The sequence below is a fragment of the Egretta garzetta genome, unplaced genomic scaffold, assembly GCF_000687185.1.
Source record: "Egretta garzetta isolate BGI_Z169 unplaced genomic scaffold, ASM68718v1 scaffold367, whole genome shotgun sequence".
In the NCBI taxonomy this organism is placed as follows: Eukaryota; Metazoa; Chordata; class Aves; order Pelecaniformes; family Ardeidae; genus Egretta; species Egretta garzetta.
Genome location: NW_009260192.1, coordinates 1,845,579 through 1,869,779, shown reverse-complemented (window position 1 = coordinate 1,869,779; position 24,201 = coordinate 1,845,579). Strand labels below are relative to the sequence as shown.

General features: G+C 36.7%; 1 protein-coding gene across 1 annotated transcript in view; it reads left to right on the top strand.

The window, feature by feature from the left end:
* CBLB (Cbl proto-oncogene B) overlaps nucleotides 1-24,201 on the top strand; it is a 133,919-nt gene that overhangs the window by 63,475 nt on the left and 46,243 nt on the right. Inside the window, exons 3-6 of the mRNA XM_035897586.1 lie at nucleotides 4,208-4,354; nucleotides 16,091-16,247; nucleotides 20,442-20,557; nucleotides 23,688-23,825. Of these exons, the coding sequence (XP_035753479.1) occupies nucleotides 4,208-4,354; nucleotides 16,091-16,247; nucleotides 20,442-20,557; nucleotides 23,688-23,825 (558 nt within the window). The remainder of the gene's footprint in view (nucleotides 1-4,207; nucleotides 4,355-16,090; nucleotides 16,248-20,441; nucleotides 20,558-23,687; nucleotides 23,826-24,201) is intronic.

Here is a 24,201-nt window from a genome sequence, read left to right as displayed (position 1 = left end):
GGAGTTGAAGAGAAAATCGGTTCAGAATATAGCCATTTACTGAAAAGTGAACAAACTCACAATTCTTGTTTTCAGGCTTTACCATCTGTATTTTAGAAAACTTGCTGATGAGGTATAACTCCAAAAGAGAGATTACTTTTGAAATGAAGAAAAAGCATCTTTCTTCTGATTAACTAAAATATGTCTACTGATTCAGTAGACCTTTATGAGTTTATAGTAAATGAAAAATCAGTTTTTAATTTTTATATTTTAGGTATTCTGAGGTCGGTTCAAACCTTGTTGGTTCTTCAGTAGATCTGTCTCATGTACAAGCATGTCTGGCAACACATAATAAGAGTATGACTGAAAAACTGGTACTTCAGAAATCAAGTTCTACACGGGGTTTGAACTGTATGGCATCAGTTTGAGTTGGCAAAAGAAAGTTAGCAAAGCTAAGCATGAATCATAGGAAAAACATCAAGTAATAGGTGTTGAGTATGTTGCAAATAATATGGAAAAGACGTACACTATGCATTGCATAAAATGCAGTTGATGCAGCATCATTTAGAGTTAAAATAATCTTAAATCTTACCACAGAAGCTATTATTTTGTGGAGAATTATCGTCTTGGTTCAAATTGTTATAAAGAGGCAGTGTTGTCTGATTTCTGAAAGATAAGCCTTTCTTCTCATCAGTATGAAACACATTCTCTCTACAGCAATAAAGAGATGCTTGTGCTCTGTACCAGGCGTAACACAGCTGAGGAAAGAAATCCCACCTCTAACCTGCTCCAGGTTGCCAGTGAAAGCATATTATAATTTTAAATCCTGAAGGCTGGCTGCTGAGGCATTAAAGCTATTGTTTCTCTGTAATTTGGATAGCATTTTTTTTGAGGTGTAGCTCCAGTGTGATCCTTTAAGATATCTCTCCCCTGCTAGAATCTAGTGAGTCAAAGGGTCTTTCCAGAGCATGGTCCTGCTCAGCTTTTCTTGTGCCACTGGACTGCTGGTACAACTGTCCCTCTGCTAGTGCAAGAGTCTTCACTGTGACCAGGAGAAGAAAAGCCTGTGTCGTGGTCAGAGATGCAGACAGAGTTGATAAAAATTGGTTTCTTTACAGCCTCACGGTGGGAATGAGACCTAAAGTAGGTGGCTCAGATTGACCAGTTCCTTTGGCTTCCATTAGTATTATTCACCAAAATACTGAAGCTGTTGGGTTTAGTTGTTGTTTTTCAAATAAATAGGATTTGAATACCTTGTCTTACACTTATGAATGGAAAATAAGATGGGAAACTGGGGGGAGAAAAAGGAGTCATCTTAACTTAGAAAATGGAGCTGCACAGACTGCCCAGTGGATAAAGTGGAGTATGTGCTTCTTGAGATGCCCTGGGAAAGCCCTCCGCAAGACAGCAAAAGTACTTATGCTAAAAGGGATAGACATTGACAGAAGAGTGAAATGCACAAATAGTGAGAATCGCTGGCCCACCCTGATGTCATCATCTCTGTGCCTTGTATAATTCTTGAAAAGCATTTTTTAAATAATTGAGCTTTGTATCTCTGTCTCAATAAGTTACTGAGATCTGCTATCACATAAGCATGTCTAAGTAAAAATGGTGCAGTATGTGCTTTACAATTGTAAAGGAAAAATATATAAGTGAAAAGTTAAGACATTATTTATCATGATTATCTGATACTAAATAAAGACTTGAGATAATCATCTGGTACAGCAAGAATAAAAATTAAGGAGGAACCACAGCTACCATATATATATAAATGATGAAGAATTTGCCATTTTCTGCTGCGCATACATTCTGTGATGTATGTTCAAGCACGGACAAGGTTCTAGTTGGTTTCAAGTTTCAGCTTTGCAGTCAGATAAAAGGAAGGTATCTTAGATACTAAAACATTTTTCCTTGTTTATACAAATAAAAACAAAAAATAATTTAACTTTTTTCTTTGTTTTAACCAATGTTTATAACAAAAGTGTATTGATGCACTTAGTGACTGGTGCTGTTCAAAGAGGGAAGGAACAGGCTTTGTGATTTAGAAACAACCATTTGGATGCATGTGTGTACTGTGCATTTGCTGTCCACTTCCTGCCAGTTGTTGGTTCTGGTCGGGTACTGTGCAGCTCTCACTAACAGACATTGCATGTGTATGGATGCGTGCATACTGACACGCACAAACTCCACTCTGGGCAAGGAGGTGCCCCAGATGGTATCTGTACATGACTCTGTCCCTAGTTCGCTACAGGGCTTGAGCCTCACGAATCCAACAAGCTCACTTGGTAAGTTTGTACCTGAAAAGAACCCCTGCAACACAGTACATTGCTAATGTAGACAGATAGACAGTGTACCAGGCAAGGGAGAGCTCTGTTCAAACTTGTACCGAATCATGTTCCTGTCTGTCCTGAGTACAGAAGGCTTCTTGCTTAATCTTGGGTCTAGGGCAGGCTGAGGGAGCCACATTAAAATAGCTGGTGCTTGCTCTCTGCATCAGGCTTGAGTTCTGAGGAGTAAAATAATAAAGAACACATGTGTGTAATTAAAGTACAAAGGAAATAGGAAGGGGGACAGCAAGGAACAAATCCAGAAAATAAGGAACAGTTGGGCATCATAATTGCAGACATCTGATTATACCGGAGGAATTAAAGGACTCTGAAAGAATTAGTCCTACAACCATTCTGAATCTTGAAGGGAGGGAGAATTTATTCATCAGGGGTTTGTTTGTTTTAAATTATTTATGTTTTAAAAATAACTGTCTTTGTCATAGTTTTCCTGGTAGGAAAACCTATAGTAAAATCTGCAACACAGCTTCCACAGGAATCTCCATTTGTGAAGAGCTTGTAACACATTTGAAATAATTACTCCTTCAGTACTGAGTTGAGTGTTCTTTTAGGAAGACCCCAGGAAATCTGTTCAGCTCCTTGAGATTTTGAGCGTTCTGAAATCTATTTGGTATGCACATGTAAAAATCTATGTTCTTTTAGGAAGACCCCAGGAAATCTGTTCATCTTGAGATTTTGAGCGTTCTGAAATCTATTTTGTATGCATATGTAAAAATCTGTCTTAATCTTTCCATGCAGCTAAGGGCTTATGAGTAAGTTTGAATTTATTTAAAATACTGTCTATAAGCAGTTACAAATTACATGATTGATAAGCATTTTATCATGTTTTTTCATTAAATTGTCTGAGCCGCTATTAAGTAGTACCTGAGATCGTGTAAGGTGAATGGGCCTGACACAGGGCATTTCTAACTCGTTAAAATACTTCATTAAAATACATAAGAATACAAATTCTTCATCAGAAATTGCTCAGTCTCCTGGGTGATCTCTCTATCATATATTGCTGTAAGGATCATCTAAGGAGTCTCCAGAAGTAAACTCTCATAAAGATTTCTTCACCCTTCTTCTCTCTCCTCACTGTCTCCCACAGATTTTTTCCATACAAAAGGATTATTTGCATTTAAAGATGCAATATTATTTTGAACTATACTAAATGGCATTTCTGTGCCAAAAACTAAATAATTTTTGATGAACTGATACAAGTCTGGAAAGCTTATGGAAGTGAGCTGATACCAAAGAAGCTTGACTTTTATTTTTAACACGCCACTGAAAACTGAAAGCAAGTTTTAACTGAAGAGAAGGCATTTAAAAAGAGAATAGGAAGTAGCTGCAGTAAGGAAAAGCTGGAAAGAATAAAAAGAATAAAATTGCCATTTTTTTAAAGAAAGAGTAAACCCAGACCTGTGCTTTTTATATTTGTAGAAACCTGGACTGAAATAGGTTTGGTGTCACATATAAAACTGTATCTTGAGGGTTTTGGCATGTCTGTCTTCCTTTTTTTTTTTTAATGTATTAGCTAATTAGTATAAATTCCTGCTTCTGCAATGATTAAATGAAATAGAAACACGCAAGCTTGATCTTTATGAGGATCAGAAATTTATCTGGAATTTGCAGTTGAGAACTGAAATCTGTTCTGTTGCTGAACAAATGATTTTATATTCATGAAGACTTAGGATAAATATGTCCTCAGAAGCGCATGCAAAAAACACAAACTACTCATTTGTATTTCTTTGATGTGTTTTCAGTTGAAAGCTCGGTGTTTTTCTTGTGTCGCACAGTGGTTATTACACAAATATGCAGGATATACAAGATACTGAAAGGTTGATTCAATTTATTCAATTTTAAGGATTTGACGTGATTTTTTTTTTTTCCTATTATATCCACAGGAGAAACCTGACAAAGCTGTCCCTCATCTTCAGCCACATGCTAGCAGAAATCAAGGCTATTTTTCCAAATGGCCAATTCCAGGGTGATAACTTCCGTATCACCAAAGCCGATGCTGCAGATTTCTGGAGAAAATTCTTTGGAGATAAGTAAGTACTAACATTTTGAAAAATCCTTAATTCTTTCTAATCATAAGCATGAAGAAGAATGATATTTTAAAAAAAAATCAAAATTGAGGGTCTGTGTACGTGGGTGGGCATTTTAAAGGTAGTTTCTTGTCTAAGTCTTTAAATTGGCTGAAACTGCTAAATTAATTATTAACAATTTTTTTTTCAATGTTGTAATTTGCTCAAAGGTTGAATAAAAATATATGGGAAGTTCTGTCAAGGGCAGTTATACTCAATCATATATTAGACTACATTGCATGAAGTTTATTGGTTCCATTCTAGGGTGATGATAATGCATTGCTTTCATAATGTACGTGGCAAATCATGCCTTTTTATATTATATATATCTATTCTACAAATGATAACTCTAAGGTTTGAATTAGGAACTTGATATTGGTCTCATGGATAGTATGTTTCCTTATCCCATCTTTAACTTTCTAACTACTACAATATTTAGTGGTTTTTAAGTAATAGAAGTAATGTTTTTACTCCTTATTATCGAAACTTTTTTTCTACAACTGTACTACCTATAACACTATAACGTAGTCACAGGGGACTAATTTTTCTTTTGTTCAAGTTCTGTTACAGAAAGAGATAGAATTACTATAATGATATGTCAGAAGGTTTAATTAAAAGCAGGTTTTGGAGAAACTCATTCATTAGTCATAAAATGAATGCTAAGTGTGACTTGTAGATATGTGATTAAATCCTTATAGCAAATGCAGTATTGAAAATGTAAAAGTAGGCAGGTGTGGGGTTTTTTGTTTTTCTGGGAAACAATTTTGTTTATGATACAGATATAGGTTAATAGATGATGCATTGCTTTGTCACTTTCTCACATGGAATGCTTTTAGTGTAACAGTGACCTAAGAGGGAGGAAGCAAGAGTTTTGTATATTTTACAATGTAACAGAGCAGTCATGGTCATCAAGTCTAATATCTCACGTAATGTAGGCTGTAGCAAGTCACAGAATAATTCCTGCAACAATCTGTTATGTTTTCTGAGCAAGAGCATCTCTTTAAAATGTCTTTCATTTTTTATTTAGAAAATCAGCGTAGTAGGTTGACGCTTTTGCAAATTAATTTTTTTCAGTGTGAATTTACAACAGTTTCACTTCCTTTTTTTGTTTTTTTTGCTAGCCTAAACACAGCTATTGCTAGCTTTCTGGTTTCATTATAGTGTTATCTGGTAACTTCAGTCTTCTAACAAATTTCTTTCTCATGTAGGTAGTGTTAGAGTGTGATTAAGTTGCTGTATCAATCTTCTTTTTGTTAGAGAAAAGGAATCTGATCATGTTTTGCATTACACATTTTAATGTGAAGATGATTTTCAAAACACCTACAAAAGTGCAGATAACTTTATCTGAAGGATTAATTTACATGACATATAGAGGTCTGTATCAGATGAGGGTTTTGAAAAACACATCAGTCAAAAAAAGAAAAACAGGAGCTTTGAAAAAATGACTAATGATCATCTTTGTTTGGTGTTTCTGTTGTCTTGTCCTCTCTTTTTCCCCTATGCTTAGCAACTCAGAATCTAAATCTCCTCATGGTCCTTCTCTTATCCTGTTGGGCTCTGTCCTTGAATGACCTTTGCCAGCTGTCTTGATCGCAAATTGCATTTCTGTCATTGGGATTTACAGATCTCGTGTTCTTGCAAGCTGCTGATTCTTTCTTTCATTTCATCTTAACCAGTTTCATCAGCTTCCCTATTCACTGTCATGTTCCTCTTTGTAGTTTTCTACTAACTTTTACTTTCTATGTGAGATTCAAGCGCTTCCCTTCAAGTTTCCTTCCAGTAGTCCTGCCAGTTACCTTTGGGAGATGGCACAATAGATAGGTACTTGAGGTGTCAGACGATAGGAAACTGCAACATATTAGTAAGTTTTTATCAGAACAAGGTCGGTACGAATTTTTCAACTGCCTCGGTCCATCTGAACAACTCAACTCTACCCTTGTCTTTCTCTTGTTCACACTTGACTCTTCTCTTTCCTGACTTATCCCCTGGAGTGCTTCTTTCTAATCTTTTTCAGCTCTTGCCATGCCTTTTTTATGCTTTGGCTTTTTCTTGTTTATGTAAATTTCTTCATAAAATGCAACTTTAAATATGAACTCTCAGTACTAACCCTCTGACTTCCTCCCCTCCCCCCCATATGTACTTTGATAGGGTTTTTTGTTTGTTTGGGGGGTTGGGGTTTGGGGTTTTTTTGTTTCTGTGGGTTTTTTGTTTGGTTGGTTTGGTTTTTTGTTTTTTGTTTTTGTTGGTTTGTTTTTGTTTTTTTTTTTTTTTTTTTTTTTTTTTGTTTTTGTTGGTTTGTTTTTTTTTTTTTTTTTTTTTTTTTTTTTTTGTTAAAGCATCCATGCACCAAAAATGCCTAGGAATCAAGGCAGTTTGGGGATGTCCAGTTAATTACATAGGTAGCCTTAGTCATCTAGCATAGCCTGCAAGTTTTTTGAGTTCTATCTTGTCAGGTGCTTTACTTTCAGACTGGGTAGATAACAGGTGTTTAAATTAGTGTTCCCAGCTCTTTTCTAACAAACTGAAGGTGGTTTAGTTACCTGTCTTTTAAGCAGTGAACAGTTGATCTGTGCTTGGCAGCCTTGCCATTATCTCAGGTTTAGTTAATTGTGCTTAAGTAACTGTAAAACATGTAAAAGCATGTATGTCAAATAAACAGATGAGAAAAAGGTTTATTTGGCATTACATTTAATCTCTTTGTTAAACAAAATGCCTAAAGCTTTTAAAACATTAATTATTTTCCAATCCATTTAGAAATATGTGTCAGGCATGTCTGCAAGCCACATCTTTTACAGTGGGCCTGTTATGACAAATTAGTTTGGAAATATGCTAGTATCACTTCCCTAGAGGTAGAGCATACATAAAGATTTTGGGTGTTGCAAGCAACTGATAAAATCTGTTTCTAACCTGACCACCAAAAGAGAGGCCTCTAGGACTATCTGAAACCTCCAACTCTGGTTAGGTGCGAACACTCCAGTGAAGGAACGCAGGGAGGAACTATATTGTATGTTCCCTGGCTGCATCTCTATTTTACAGGGCAAGCCTGGACTCCTCACTTGTTTGCAAAAAGCAGCCCTTACTTTGACGTCACTAAGTAATGCTACTCAAGATTAGAGCATAAATAAAAAGTAAGTTGTGCTGGATCGTGGCTTCCGATGGGTAAACTGTAGCACAAGAAATAATTCTGATGCACTGTTTGATCTGATTGGAAGGAGGGAATTGGAACTATTAGATTCATTTGTGATTGTTTTTCAGCATAATATTATCATCAAAATAATCTTCCTGTTTCTAAACGTAATTAATTGGAAGCTTTTATATAATCTGTTTTCTGCCTTGGTTTCTTTCTGAAATGTTATCATTTTTTCTTTTTTAATTTGAAATACTATACATAGCAAGAACGAGGTCAATAGCCATTTATGTTTTGAAGTCTACTCTTTTGCTTTCAGTTTTTGAAAATGAGACCTACGCTTCCATTTACAGAAAACAATATATTGTAATTTGCTGAGGAATAAAATCCAAAAAGATGCAATTTCCAAGAGTCTAGTTTGCAGTTTTAAAAAAAAAAAAAAAATCTGTATCTGATTTCTTTCAGTGCTTTTCCTCAATGAATGGGGAACTTCTAATTTTGTTTGTTACATTTGTCTGTCTGAACACTTGCTGCAAAATTGTGCAGCTGTAACTAAGTTTATTCTTTATGTTATTAATAAGTATCATAGGATGCAGTAATTCTTTTTGTGTTTAAAGCTAGTCAGGTGTTACGTGCACATGACTTCAAACTCATTAGCAAAATAAATGGCTAGGGCAACTATTTCAAGTCTCTGATGATCACACATCTAGCTGCTCTGAATTTCTGTAGAAAATACAATAGTAGAACCCAGCAAGCAATTTGAATGGCTCCACCAGAGCAGTGTGCTGAGATAACTTCACACGTTCTTGGCCTTCAAATACCTCCTCAACTTTTGCATTTCTGGTACACCGCTACAAAACTTCTAGATAATGTCAGTAGCTAGAGAAGCTTGGATGACAGAGAATGCTATGGTGCTTGTGAGAGCAGTGGGTATGTCAATAACGGAAATCATCAGTCCTCACACAGGCAGAGAGTGCAAAAGGAGTAAATAGGCAGAGCCTTTACAATGGTGAGGTTTTCCAGTATCGCATGTTTCAGAGGAGAAGGGGAAACCTTGGAAGTGATATGGTGTTTGGAAAGGATCTGCAGAGACTAACATAGGGTTTAGGAATGTATAGGGAGGATTGATAAATCAAGGTGGGAGATAATGAGATTTTGATTATCTGGGAGGAAGGAGAATGTGAACAATAGAAATGGAGGAATTGATTTCTCTGCAAGGGGAAAGTAGAATATGTATCCAAATTAGGGGGTAGGTGAGGAGGTCAGCAGTGTCAAATAGAAGGCCCCAGGATGGTTTTGGTGTATTGACTTTGTCAAGTAAGCTGACAGAGAAAAGCTAACAAAGAGATGAGAGGATAGAGAGAATTTTGGATTTGCTTTATGGGGGGGGAAAAAAAATCAGGAACGAGTGAGAACTTTTACAAAGGCTGAACGAATGGAACTCTTTGGCATATTCACAGGCTAAGAGGAAACAGAGAGCCTCTTAAAGAGAAGAACTAAGGAATTAATTGACACAAGCTTCATACCGTGGTCAAGGTCAAGATTTTTACCAAGAAAGAGCTTCATAGTGTCAAAAGCAGGAAAGCAGTGAAATTGAGAAGGTGTGATTTTTGAATTTATATTGATTGCTAGAATACAGTTACTGGAGCAAGTGGTTTTAGTGGAGTGAATCTTCACCCATGGTTTACCGTTATAGTTGTGCTGAAGCAAATGATAGTTAAAGTTACAGCTAAACAGTAATACTAAATGGAACTGTGAAATTGTAAGGCATGTAATCAGCAGTTACATTTGTTTACAGATGCTTTAGTAACCCCCAGTGGGTTGTAAATATGCATATAAAACATAATCTGATAGCTTCTTCATTATCCGCATTTTATCACTGTATAGTGCTTGACGTTAATTTCCCCCAGTTCCTCGCTCATTTTAATAGCACCTTACATCTTTTACTAGTTGTGTTCTGAGCAAAAATGTGCAAAATACTACTGAGAGGAGAGATCCTGAACTGAGAATTAGAGTGGGCGAGATAACCTAACACATCTTTCCAGCCTCTGAATTTGAAAGCTGTAGTGAAGTCATGCAGGACTTTGTCACTACTGAAATTTGTGATTTGTGGCTGTCTTCGTATTGCAGAATGAATCAGCAGCGAAATGTCAGTGTTCTTAGATTTTTCAATTCTCCATACTTCTGCCATTTGTTTTAATTTTTAAGGTTTTACTCTTCATTGTGAAACCTTAAAAAATTGAAAGCATTTCTGTTATTGTTGTCAGATAAATTGGTTTACCCCCACCTTTTAGTTTCTGAGGAAATAGAAATTCTTTCACTGCTAGGGTCAAACACATTACTATTTTAACACTCTGATACTTTTTTTTCCATCTGAGGCCTGAAATGTATTTATTTTTTATTGGAATTTAGGAAAAAATATGGCTATTGATTTCTCAGTAGCAGTTAAACAGGGTATTTCAGATCGATATTCTAAATTTTGAGTAGTTGTGGTTCTGCTGTGGTTGGTGTTTTCTGGCTCAGGCTAGAACAGACATAGCCTCTGTGGCTTGGGTTCAGAGAAGCAGCATTAAAACAGACAGACCACAATGCACGACTGTACATTTAGCTGTCAGAAAGTGAGACCTCAGATAAGCTAGGTTTTAACACCCTGTTGATGCCCATAATTTAGGACTTGATTTCCTGTTCTTGCTGCTGATAGTGTCCAAGAGCCCTACTGTTGCCTGAACACTGTAAAAATATGGACTGAAGTGGTGGTCCTGGCCCAGAGAGGTTCAAGTCTGGGTATGAACTGACGTGCAAAGGGCAGCCAAAGATAGAGAGAGATGAAAAAGGAAGAGACAGTGATCCAAGTGTCATAGCCACCATCACCATCAAGACGGGAGTTTTGGCAACAGGAACTTTTAAAGAGAAGAAAGTAAGCAGGGAATGGGGCTTTTAGAGGACAGTTCCTCCCTCAACTGATCAGCAGCATGGGAAATAGGCTTATTGGTACCCTTGTTTAAAAACTTGAGCTAGAGGCAGAAGAGTACCGTTCCTTGGATGCTAGCGAGACATAAATCTTGCTAGATCTTTATGATACAAATGCGAGATAAAGAAGTTTGAACAAGAAGATAGGTAATATAGAGAAGAGCTAGTCAATGGAAAGTTGCAAGATATGATTAAAAACCAGAAAAGGACAACAGTCTTCACAACTATTCAGGGTGGCTAAGAATAAGGTAAAATTGCATGTAGAAAGGATAAAGGAAAGAAGGTTGTAACAGTTGGCACACAAGATTGTAAGACAGGAGACCAGATTCTCAATGGATAGGCAGTAGAGGCAGTGTTTTAAGTATAAAAGGACATGCAAAAGCACGGGTGTGCTTTGGATTTGTGGTTAGAGATCAGAGTTGGAAATACATAGATAAGCTTATCCCTTTAGGGACACTTCAGGAAATGCCGACTTCCTGCGTCCTTTAAGGAAGTACTAACTTGCTGTCTCTCCAGCAATGTCTAGTTATGCAGCTTTGGAAGTGTATATTTTTAGTGGTATATCTTCCCCATTTCATAAGGCTCGTTTTTCTCTTTTACCTTCTCTTTTCTCATGTTAGATTAGCCTATTTTTGTTCTGCATGATGTCACTATATAAGGATTGTACTGGCACGATATGGCAGAATTCCTTTTTTCCCTTAGGACTTAACTTCTCAAGCCTTCTGTGTGTCAATTGTTTGCTCTGCAGTTCAGAAGCAATGAAAACATGTGGCCTCTCACTTAAAACTGAAGCAGCAGTCTTAAGAAAATGCTCTGTTCAGTGATGATAAACCAAAATCCACATTGCTCACTGCAGACTTGCAAAGAATGTTGTTTCTATCTGGGTCAGTATTTTCTTGAATATTTTTGAGTTTGCTCTGGATACAGTAATGCCATTTTCATGTTATGTTTTCTGACAACATTTGGGAGAGTCTCTTGCAGACAAAAATGTTCACTGTAAATGTAGTTAGAGGTACGTGTTTACCTTCCTAGACATACTTGTGGTCTGCTCTGGTTCAAATGGGAGCAGTGCCACCTGACATTCCAGAATAGCTGCATCTCTGCAGTTCTGCTGAAGTGCTGTACTCTGCACGGTCAGAAAATATTTGCTTCCTGTCCAGATTTGTTTTAATGTCCTTTGCTTTTTAATAATAAAGCAACATTCAGGGAGCTTTAGAAAAATCTTATGTACACATGATCAGGGCAGAAGGGAAGGGAGGACCTAAATTCCTCTGCTCAATTGCTTGAAAATTACATGCTGGACACGGATCCTTCTCCTTTAGGCATATGGAAGTTGTGTGGGTGGTGTTTAAAACACTGTATTTGCTATTATAGAGTGACACTTCCCTTTGACATGTGTCAGTAATAGTAAATAGATACCATCCTATATAAAAGTATTTTTAAAAAGCTTATACTTCAATCAGAACATTTTTGAATTCATCATTCTTCAAATACACTTATTAATTTTACTATTGCAGAAAAATTGTGGAGAAGTAGTGTCATTCTGAGAGGCTTGGGGGAGAAATGGCTTATCTTAGGGGTTTTGACAGGACTCTTAAATAAGATAACAACCCCAAGGTAAATGCCAAGATACAGATAGTTTTGTTGATTTGAGAGAGAGAAGATGTGCACAGAAAGCTTCTTCAGGAAAAATTATTCAGGATCATTTGTTCTATTTAGTGGTTTCTTTCCTTAAATTGGTATGGGCTTGCTTCTACTCTAATGATGAGGAAAGGCAGTATAAAGACACAGTATGGATGAATCGTTTCCTAAAAGTTTAGCAGATAGAGATTAGGTTTTACTTGTCCTCCATAACCTTTTTCTTCTGTATAATGTGTGTGTTTCAGCTTCCATCGTATTTTTGTTTCCTTCTAAAATTATCACTCTGAAGATTTTGAACTAATTGAAGGTTGTAATGAAGTAACATGTAGCACAATAACAGTATGCACATGTAATGTAGTTAGATATTTTTGTATTACTTCAGTGTCCTGTTATTTTCCCCAAATTATATTACAAACAGAGAAACTGTTCCCAAAGCCTGGGTGTATCTGTTCATAATGTGTGCGTGTGCATGGTAGTAGGGCTCCTAACTTTGGGCATCAGACACGTGAGGGAAGTACAGTCGCTATGTAGTACCACCCTCTTACGCGAGTGACTCCCCAGAACATTGTCTCAGCTGGAGTCATGTGCGCTCTGCTGCAGGGGATAGCTTACGTAATTACGATTAAATACCTGAAATACGGAGACACTGCCCTTCCTCAACCTAATTCTATAGAGAACTAATGTTACTGGGATGTCAAATTGCATCTTTCTGATGAGCTGTGGCAGAGCAGACTAAGTCATCTCCTCCTAGACAAGTGTCCACAGGTCAGCCTAATAGCATGAGGCATGTGCAGAATACCTGCCAGCCTCTAGTGCAGGGTATCATTAGGGCATGATGCAACAAAAATTCCAAGGACAAAGATCACTGAAAGTATTTATAGGAGATATATTCTATGGTTCAGGAGCTGAATGCTGCAGGCAGTAGTTCATTGCAAACAGGATCCTATTTTTGCTTTCTATTAAAGGCAGTATTTTTTTCTGTTTTAAAAAAATAAATATATATATAGTCAAACAACAATCTAAGCATGCTGTTAACTAGGACAGTCCCAATCTCAACCTTGGTTTGATTGGTCCTGATGCCTTCCCCCTCCCACTGCCCCTGCCACCTCCCCATACAATTAAAATAACTCTTTAGATTTGACTACTGAGAAGGTGCCTTCAAAGTCTGTATATCGCTTAAAACACAAGAAAGCAACGGCAGTGAAATGTTAATTCAAATAGAAACTCAGCTTGCCAACCGTCTGTGGAAACCTCTTTCACCCCCTCATCACTGTGGGAAGAAGCATTCTGCGTGACCCCCTCCTAGGTCTCTGCCGGAGACAGAGTTTCTCGGTGTGCCTGAAAGGTCACCACATTTCAGAGCTGGAGGAGGAGGAGGAGGAAAGGATGTTGCAGAATCCTTCACCTTGTGAAGACTCAGTGTAACACCCTCATTTTGAGTGAGTGTGTGCTGTCTGCAAGGTCTCAAAATAGTGCAGCAATTTGTATATATAAACTGGAGAGAGACACTGGGGAGAAGTGATCCCTGGCTGATGCTGTTTCAAAGTATTTAGGAATGGTAGCTGTATAAAAGTAGCTGCTGAGAAATAGGATTTAACATGTTTCAACCACCAATTCTCACCTTGACTTAAGAAAGCAGAAGATAAAAGACCTATTCCACAAAACTGCAGAAAAAAAATCTGCTGAATTTTGTGAATTTTAAGTTGGGGCTGCTACTTTTTTTGACATTTGTTCTTGGAGAAGTCCCACAAAATAACTTTAGATGTTATTTCATTAGTTAATCACTCATTTCCCAACATCTGGTTTCTGTCTTAGCCAAAGTACTAGCCAATAGAGCTCTAAAAACATATTCTTCTGAAGACTTTTGTTTGTTTTGTCTGTTGTTGGTGGCGCTTTTGGGGTGCGGGGTGTTAGTTAATAGCAAAAGATCCTACTTGTTAATTGCATCTAATGTGCATGTTTTCATGAAACCATCTCAGGTTAGTCATGAAAAAGCAGTTCTTAAGGTGTAGTATGGCTATCAGCATTGCTGATTCCCTGTTGTTTTTTTATTTAAGAGTTATTGTCTTGACCCTTAAAAAAAAAAAAGCCAAACCAACCAAACAAAACCCCTAACAAGCCCTACCCCTCAAAAAAACCCAAACCAAACCAACCCAAAAACAAAACCCCAAAACAACACACACACACACACACACACCTTTCTAACCCCATTTCAGCATGATCCCAGTACTGTAACCATTTAGGGTGGTTTACAAAGAGAATCAGAAAACATTTCAGAGCCACAGGTACAGAAACTAAATAAGCAGTAGGCACTTGAACTAAGACAACTTTAACACCACAAAAGCACTGACATTTTCCAACTTGGTTCTCTGAACTTAGTGCAGCGTTTCATTCTCTCTTTACCATAATCAAAATTTGATGTGCATTCTTTCTTAAATGGCATCTGATGTGGTATCTCTCTTCAGCTCTTTGTGGTTTCCTGTTTTTCGTACACAGATGAAAGTATCTGCTGAGATCTATTAAACTTCACATTTTATCATTTATGACTTTCTCAATATGAGCCTCCAAGTAACAAGTAGATTTCTTTGCATTTACAAATATAGTCAATGCCTGAGGCAGTAGAAATACAGGAGCACATCTTAGTGTTGTACTTCAAATTACTACTTGTTTTAATTTAGGTTAACTGCATAGTATTTATTATGCAAGACCAACTTAATACAGTTGGTCGTGTGTGTCCCCCCCAACCGTACTACCAAGGAATATAGACTTCCACATAAGAAAATAGTTAGAACAACTGAAATAAAATATTTTGGCTCCTATAAAAATAAGGCAATGTGAACTAATAAAATTGCAAGAAATATTGATGAGTTTGGGAGGCCCATGTCTTTTGTCATTTTAGCAGTTATTAACAAAACATTACTATGAATGTGTGAGATCTTGGTAAGTCCTGAAAATAGTTATATGTTGGTTAATAGTTATATGTTGGTTATATTTTGGTTAATTAAAATATTTTTTACATATCGTATAATCTGCTCTCACTGTGAGGCAGAACTTTTTTAAGAGGTGTTACGGCTTTGCAAAATTTGGATTTGACCCTAGCGACGTGAGAAGAAGAATTGCTATTATTGAGCAATTTTTCATAGTTTTGAAAGTGATAAAATAGAGCACTTTGAAGTGATCAGTTTCATGTCAGATTCCAAATACAAGCACTTGGTTAGTAAAATAAGTAATCTGCATTATCTCCAACTATGCAAATAGAAACTGAATTTGGCAGAACACAGCTTTGTATTAGAGAGGATAATTTTAATTTCCTTCTATTCTGATTTCCTACCTTCTCCCACATTCACTGCTATCTGGAAGTACTCCCCATCCTGCAAGAGTGTGTGAAGGTGAAGATCTGAGAAGATGTATCTTTTAATATTCATGTAACTGTCATGGGCTATGACGGGCCTCAGACCAGTATCGGTGGTATCTGGTTGATTGTTATCACCTTACTTGACCAGTGTTTATGAGCTTTAGTGATAACAAATGTCATCACAGTAGATACTAAATTGATGCTTATCATTCTGAGAAGAGAGGCTGTGAAGAAAGGAGTTCTTTACCAAGTACAGAGCTCATCCTTTACATTATCTTTGAAAGGGTGTGAGGTTGGTTGCTACACCTGTTTGGCAGGATATTTCAGTTTCTGCGGTGTTCTTTTTGTTGGCCTCCTAAGGAAGCTTGAATATTTATTGTTGTAAAGTAAATGACACTTTGTTTGACGATGTTTAAAGAACGGTAAACTGTTCTTTCATTTGCTTAGGCTGCTTTTAGAAAACTTGATTTATTTATTTTTTTTTGTCTGTAGATAAACCAAGTTAATGTTCCATGTCTTTAAAAGTCCTGTTCTGATGTCTAAATAAGGTAAAAATAAATTTTAAATATGTGGGTTTATTAAATTTATTATTTCCACCCCCTCACAGAACTATAGTGCCATGGAAAGTATTCAGGCAGTGCCTTCATGAAGTTCATCAGATAAGCTCTGGATTGGAAGCAATGGCTCTTAAATCTACTATTGACTTGACCTGCAATGACTACATTTCAATTTTTGAATTTGATATCTTCACTAGATTATTTCAGGTAAGATTTGAAAATTTGCAATACTTGTATGAATTTGAAAAGCTTAGTGCCCTGAGGCAAGTAGCTATGGGTCAAGGAAGTGGATTTTTTTTGAAAAACTGAAATAACTGAAACACTAGAATTCAGAAATAGATTGTGCATTTTTTTAGTCCTTCAGAGATGTTTGGGCCATCGACACCTACATCTGAAAAACTGAAAACATCCAGCAACACCTGCTTCATTTCTGCACATATTTAGTATGATTACAATATCTTTGTGTTTTCTGCTTACTTATTTTTCACTATTCTTATATGCATTCCTAGAAATGTAGACTTTCAGGTACTTCTCTAAGTTTTACTTGTGTTTTCATTGTGCTTCTTTATCTATATATACTTATATGAAGTGTTTCTACAAACACATAAGGAAAGTTGCGTATGACTTTTTTTTGGCTAAATGTAGGCCTAACTTTTCTTTATGAATATATTTTTGCCATTAATGCTCTGCTGTTTATTTACAATAAGGGACTGTCTTTGTGAATAGCATTAACTGTATTATTATTAAGTACTATTTATCTGAAATAAGCTTGTATGTATATGTCTCTGTTAACCTTGTGTCCCTTTCACAGAACATACTTGAAGTATTTTAGTCAATATAGAAGGCTCTGCTGGTTTGCATCCATATTAGACCTATTAATTCTGAATTTGTCACTTTGGATATTTCTTTTGTATATAAGAATCCTTGAGGTATACAAACATTTATTTGATGATTTGCTTTCTTTACCCCATACAGTGATAAACTGGCGCACAGCCTCAAGTTGCACCAGGGGAGGTTTAGATTGGATATTAGGAAAAACTTATTCACTGAAGGGGTTATCAAGCACTTAAGGACATGGTTTAGTGGGGTCTTGGCAGTGTAAGGTTAACAGTTGGACTCAACAATCTTAAAGGTCTTTTCCAATCTAAATGATTCTATTATTATTTATTAGGCTTTTGGAGATATGCTGAAAATACCAATTTAATGTCAAAGCCTGGGCCATATGTCTGTTACGTCTTCCATGTTATTCCGTGATAATCTCTGTTTAGCTTTCTTGATTTTGCTGTTATGGGAAAGGGTGCCATTATGACTTCGATACTAAGATTTGGCAGGAGATGATTAATGGTTTTAGTTTACAGAGTTTTGATTTTGATCACCTCTTCTCCATTCTGACTCAAAACTATATCAAAGTTGAAAATGTTACAATATCAGTAATCTCTCTGTTTAATTTAACCACAAACATAGATCACTTATTAAAACACACACAGCTTATGGAGGTTTGAACAAAACTTTGGGGGTTCTCTTTGATGAAATAACAAACTAGAGAATACAGATCGTTGTACTTCATGCTGCTTTAGCAAAATCTCCCTAAGCTTTGCCCTTAATATAGAGCTTCATATGATCAAGCGTTCCTGTCTGAATGTTGCTGCCTTGGAATCAGTTTCTACTCTGTCAAAGTTTCTCCCTTTTATTCAGTATTTAGAAAACTAGTATAGTGTTCAGGTTAGTAATCAAGCTCAAATCTTGATCTCAGACTTGACTGCAAAATGTCTGAGGCCCACGAGCTGCAACATGTATCACTATGAAATGAGTTAATATTTAAGATGTGTCCCTGCTCCTGCGGGGGGGTTGGACTAGATGACCTCTAGGGGTCCCTTCCAACCCAAAACATTCTATGATTCTATGAAGATTCCTTTCTGTAGGATTTTTTTTCCCCTAACTATGCTGCTTACAAATAATAACAAGGTTTGGGGTTTTTTTGTTTTATTTTAATCTGTACATCAAATATAAAATTAAATGAGAAGTCAGTGATCTGAGAAGTAACAGTTTGTTCTGACCTTATAGATTGCGTTAAACTTCAGGACAGAAGCCTCAAATGAGGTCTGTTTTCCTTGTTCTGTAAGCCAATGAATATCTGCTTGCATTAGTTTCTTTGTGGGGCTGTTGCTGGTTTGATCCATTATGGTGCCTTGTGCTAAGAAAGGGATCAGCAGTACTGATACACGTAAGGAGGGAAGACTGGTTAGGATTAACTTTTAATTTAACAAAGAAGCAGAGAGAGAAATTTTGCAAAACGGATTAGCAGCTGGTGGAATAGCTGCGTAACTGTCAAAGTGAACTTGCACTGAACTTGGTCTGAGAACCTCTCCCAGAGGTTACGTTTTACTTCTCTAGTTTTTAAACAGCTTCTGTAACTATGTGTGCAAACACCCACGGAGAGAAAATCCCAGTTGTTTAAGTAATCAAAATACTGTTTTGCCAACTGTGGGTTGTGTTACAGAAAAGCTATGTTTATAATGATGCTTATTCACAGAAGAAAGCTTGACTACTTTTTATGGAGATCCTGCAAAAGTGAAGTTGCTCCCCCTGCCTCCCCACTGTATGCATGCACAGCTTTAAGTGCTGTGTTCTCTGACCAGAGATAAAGTTAGCACGGCAGAATATGTAGATGCTTTGAAGGAAAGGAATTTCGTTCTGACACTGTTAACATGTTCAGTTAAGTTGTCCTTTTACACAAAAATATTTCCAAAGACAAGAACATGTTCAAATCTTTTCCCATTATACATTTCTGCTTTTGTAATACTCTGTGTGCGCAAGGCAAGCTATGAGTTCTTGCCCTTTGATTTTTCAGTCACACTGTCACATCGTTTTCTAGGTATAGCAGTAGTGTGTTACTCTGTAGGGACTCCAAGCATTTGAGAAAGATACTGTCTACTGTCAACTTAGAAGCCTGATGGTTGTGATTAACCAAGGAATTTGCACACTACTTGAATTTATTTTGTAATGTACTGTAGCAAGCCTTTATATTACCACGGTCCAACAAAACATCAAACTACTGAGTGTTTGAGCATCCTTTTTTGATTCACATGCATGCACTTGAGTAACACGAGGAGAAAGGACGTTGTGTTTTTGTGAAGGACGTGTTGGTGTAGTAAAGGGGGAAGAGTCGTGTCGTAAAAGAGGAAGAGTCAACTCCCTTTTTTCTCTAGTTAAGACAACTAAAATTTTTCATGTGATGAAGCCTCCTGGCATCCATCTTTGGTGACGGTGCAGAGAGGAGCTGGCAAGGTGTAGTGTTGTATCTGGGATTGCAATTTCTTTTTTTCTCCTTTCTTTTGTACAAATATGAACACTTGAGGTTTCTTACGGCCTCTGTGCTGAAACTTTACTGTTCTGTTTCATGTGTCTGATTTGAAGAGGTATTAATTGTAAAATAAAACAGGTGTTCATCCATGTTTAAGTAGTGGTTAGGGTTTGTCTGGGAAATCTGTCGTGATCTCAGGCAGAACTGTTAGGATAAGCTGCTCAAGTGTGCCACACTAGGCATTTCATCTCTGCCTTACTAGCCCTTAGAAGTCCTTTTAAAGGGAATTTGCAGGGCACACAAAACCACAAGCTTCACCTCTTGCGTTGCTTAACTTCACCTGCCTTGATCTTTTGACAAATACACAAAAATTCTTCAAAGCATTCAGTTTCTTGTCTCACCAAATGCTGGCAATGAACACTTAATATATTTGTATACATCCACTACTTAAAAATAATCCTTCATTTACAGTAAAGAACTGTTCTGTGTTCTTTGAAGTGGTAGTGTATCAGGCATGTTTCACTGAGTTTTCTGAGGCATTTGTTATTCAGGTCAGCAAGGGCTGTGATGAAGTGCTGTCAATACTTTTTTTGTTTGCCTGGCTGTAATACCATTATGGTAACTGAAGAAATGAAGTACAGAATAAGAAAAGGAACGACAGCTCTAATTAGTGGCTTTATTAGACTTCATTTGTTAGTGTTACTTATCATTAACTATGAAAAGTGCCTCAGGACCTCTCAAGAATAGGCTTAATTGTGTTTTTATTAAACTCATCATGGAGCCATACTCTCCAATTTCTAACTAAACATGATGTTTAATATTTTATGTAGCTACAATAGGAGATCCGTTACATTCAAGGTCTTCAAAATATTTGTCAAAAAATTTACACTTGATGTTATTGGAATAATTCTTTTGAAGGAACCCTTGTAGCAAAGCTGGGTTTATAGGACAGTCTTTTTTACTCTTTAGACCTTAACCAAAAGTACGTATTTTTCAACTGAAGCTAAAACGCTGTAGGTCTGACAAATTGACTTGAGTTTATTAGAATATGTAACTACCTGGCTGCATCTGTTTAATTGTTTGTCTCCTCTTTCTAGCCATGGGGTTCAATCTTAAGGAATTGGAACTTCTTAGCTGTGACACATCCTGGATATATGGCATTCTTTTTTGAAAAGAAAGCAAGGTTGCAAAAATACAGCACTAAGCCTGGGAGGTGAGAGTTTTTGCTGATGATTGCTTTCCAAATAAACTCACTGTCTCAGAAGCTATGTAATTATTCTAAGTTCATACTTCTATATTGCATGATACTTACTGCAATATTGAAGGAGTGAATTTTTGGCTTTTTTTCTTTTTGTAACAGTGAATCAGAGAGGTAGTAGATTTTTTTTTTATACTTGTGATTTGAAATACATCAAAATGTATTTTTAAAAATAATTTAATAATAAAGCTCAGAACTCCACATTAAAAAAATGCTGACCTTTTAGATTTTAAGACATAGGAATTTTGTAACCATGATCTGGTTTTTATGCCATAATTCTTCTACAGTGCTGTGAAGCAAACAAATTGTATTGCCACGCGGAAGTCTAAGTAAGTACAAACAAACAGGAAAAAAACTGAAATTACATTGCTTTCCCTTTCTTCTTCTGAATTGGGTACAACAAGCAATTCATTCTTGAAAAGAATATTTGAAAGTATAATTTGCTTTTCAAGAGCTGCATTGAATTATTGCTTAATAATAAAATAAAAATCACCTTAATATCTTTCATGGTAGCATACTTAAATTATTAAATTAATCAGTGCTTATATGTTCCTTTTATATTCATTTTTTTTTTTCCTTTCACAGTGTCCTGGTTTTGGCTGGGATAGAGTTAATTTTCTAAGTAGGTGGCACAGTGCTGTGGTTTGGAATTAGTGTGAGAATAAGGTTGATAATGCCCTGATGGTCTAGTTGTTGCTGAGCAGAGTTTACGCCAATCAAAGACTTTTCAGCTTCCCATGGCCTGCCAGGTGCACAAGAAGCTGGGAGGGGGCACAGCCAGGACAGCTGATCCCAAAGGGCTATTCCAGACCATAGGACATCATGCCCAGTATTATAAACTCGGGGGAGTTGGCCGGGGGCCAGTGGTAGCTGCTCAGGGGTGGGCTGGGCATCAGTCAATGGGCAGTGAGTGGTTGCATCACTTGTTTTCCTTGGGTTTTGTGTATCTCTCTCCCTCATTGTTTTCCTTTCCATCACAATTTTTAAATTTTTTTATTATTTTATTTCTATTATTAAATTGTTCTTAACTCATGAGTTTTCCTACCTTTGCTCTTTCGATTCTCTCCCCCGTCCCACCGGCGGTGGGGGAGGGTGAGCAAGTGGCTGTATGGTGCATGGTTGCTGACTGGGGTTAAACCACAACAGCCAGTAATGATTCTGTATCACAAATTCTGCATCTAGAAAAGGAATCTGTCGGATTAAATGTCATGACATGTAGAATTTTTAAATAATTTCTGTGTGGTGCTATACATACTGAGTTATTCAAACTGAACTTTTACCATTTATGCCACTTCTGGTTGTCCTGTTTTATTCTTCACTCAGATTGGAGAAATAAAAATTAATTAATGGATGTAATCCTATATTAGTTAACTTCGGTTTTGCTAGTTTTACCTTTCAGTTATACAGCTTTTTTCCCTAATGTCTAGTTGTCTAACTTTGCTGTAGGATCACATGTGTACATAGTTAAAAGTCCATCATTTTGAAACTTCTTCAAGCACTGGAACAGGCTGCTCAGGGAAGTGGTCAAGTTCCCATCCCTGGAGGTATTTAAAAGACAGGTAGACGAGGTGCTTAGGGACATGGCTTAGTAGTGGGATGGTAGGGTTAGGTTAATAGTTGGGCTTGATCATTAAGGTCTTTTCCAACCTAAAGAATTCTATGATTCTATTCTATGATTTTAGCAACGGTTATACCCTTATTCTGTACTTGGTTTCTTTTGATTTTTAGCAAACAATATCCTGTATCTTGTTAAGTTACCTGACTGGTCAAGTGCATATACACAAGAATCTTATGCTTCCATTAGAATAACATTGATTTTTTTAGCTTGGCACTATGAATACTACAGAAGTAAGATAACCAGGTTGATTTTGAGAGTGGCTGCTATACTTATTATTTTCTCTGTTATTGACTCTGATTCTGTGATTATAAAAGAGAAGTAATAAAGAAATTATCCAAAGTTGCCTTTATGTTCCTTGTAAATAGAGAGTTTTAAGATAACTTTCTATTACATATCAGAAAATGACTTTCTGAATTGCTTAGGTGAAATGCTGGAGTGCGAAAGAGGAAATCTGAAGTGAAATTGCTTCTTTAATCTGTCTAAAACATCCTGGAAATTACAAGATTCTGTTCAAATGAATAGTTACTACTTCAATGTAATGTTGGCCTTATTGAAGGTTTTAAGAACTACGCCAAACTTCAGGGAGGCTAAGATTTCTCATTTTAAACAGTTTGGAAGGAAATAAAATATTGATGTATTATTAAGAGAAGCTGCTCTGTAATACAAAATTGAGTTTGTGGTATTTCACTGTGGAATTCTTTTCTGAATGAGGTTTTTGCATATGAGATGGTGTCTGACATGAAAGGGACTAGAGTTTTTATTAAGAAGAACTAAATGTACTTGATACTATTTCCTAGAATCTTCCTTTTCCTCCTACTATGCTCTCCGTCTACATTATATATACTCCCAGCTATTGCCTGTAACACACAGAAGTATTTAAATTTAAGTCCAGTTGCGTTGGTATTATCTGATATTTTCTGAAGTAGTAGTGATACTACTTCTGTCTTGTTCACCTCCTCTGGTACACACAAAGTTAACATTGCTAGTAGAGCAAGTTTTTGTTATGCATCATCCACATTTCTGTTGCATCTAAAGATGTTTCGTATTTTCCCTTCCATTTGTTCAGGTTACTGACGTGTGCATGCATACAAGGTATATGTTGTAGCTATAGAGACTTGATAATACAATACATGGTTCTTGAAGAGATTTATGGGCATGTCTAAATGTACGTAATAGGACTATTCACAGTGAATGTGCAGCTTTCACTCTGAGAACTAAAAAGCAAGCAAACAAGAAGCTGGCGGTAGGGTGCTACTGTTACCTTATTCCTGCCCATGAGGAACTGACAGCATAAAAGATGCAGGTTTATTTAAGGTTATACAAAGAACATGTGACAGAATCGGGAACCTCACCCAAATCTTGAGAGACCTAATTCAGTGTCTTAACTAGAGGCCATCCTTGCTCTCTTCATGTGTTTTGCTGAACTCTGATTAACACTGACTTTTTATTCATCTTGTTTTTATTAAGCTACATTTTCAGACTGAGTTGCACTCGCTTGGGACAGTGGGCCATTGGATATGTGACTGGCGATGGGAACATATTGCAGACCATACCTCACAATAAGCCTCTGTTTCAAGCTTTGATTGATGGCAGCCGTGAAGGATTGTAAGTACAAATTCCTATAGTCACCATAGGTATGAAATCCTGATTTCCTTGTTCTTCTAATACTTATATGGGTAATTATTAAAGATCTTCAGAACAGAGAATCTGGATATGATACTTAGCATTCCTTTGGAGTTTAAGGACCATCTCTTTTAATCGTTTGAAACACACGTGTTTCCAGATAATTCTATTAACCAAAGTTAACCAAAGCCATATCTCAGAGCAGATAAATTCCAGGAGAAAAAAAAAAAAGGCAACTGTCACATTGATTCTCCCCCAACCCCAACAGTCCCATGTGCACTTAAGATTATTGAACAATTACTATTGCCAGTTACTCATATGGCTAGCTCTAGACAATGATTTGAAAGCTATGTAATTG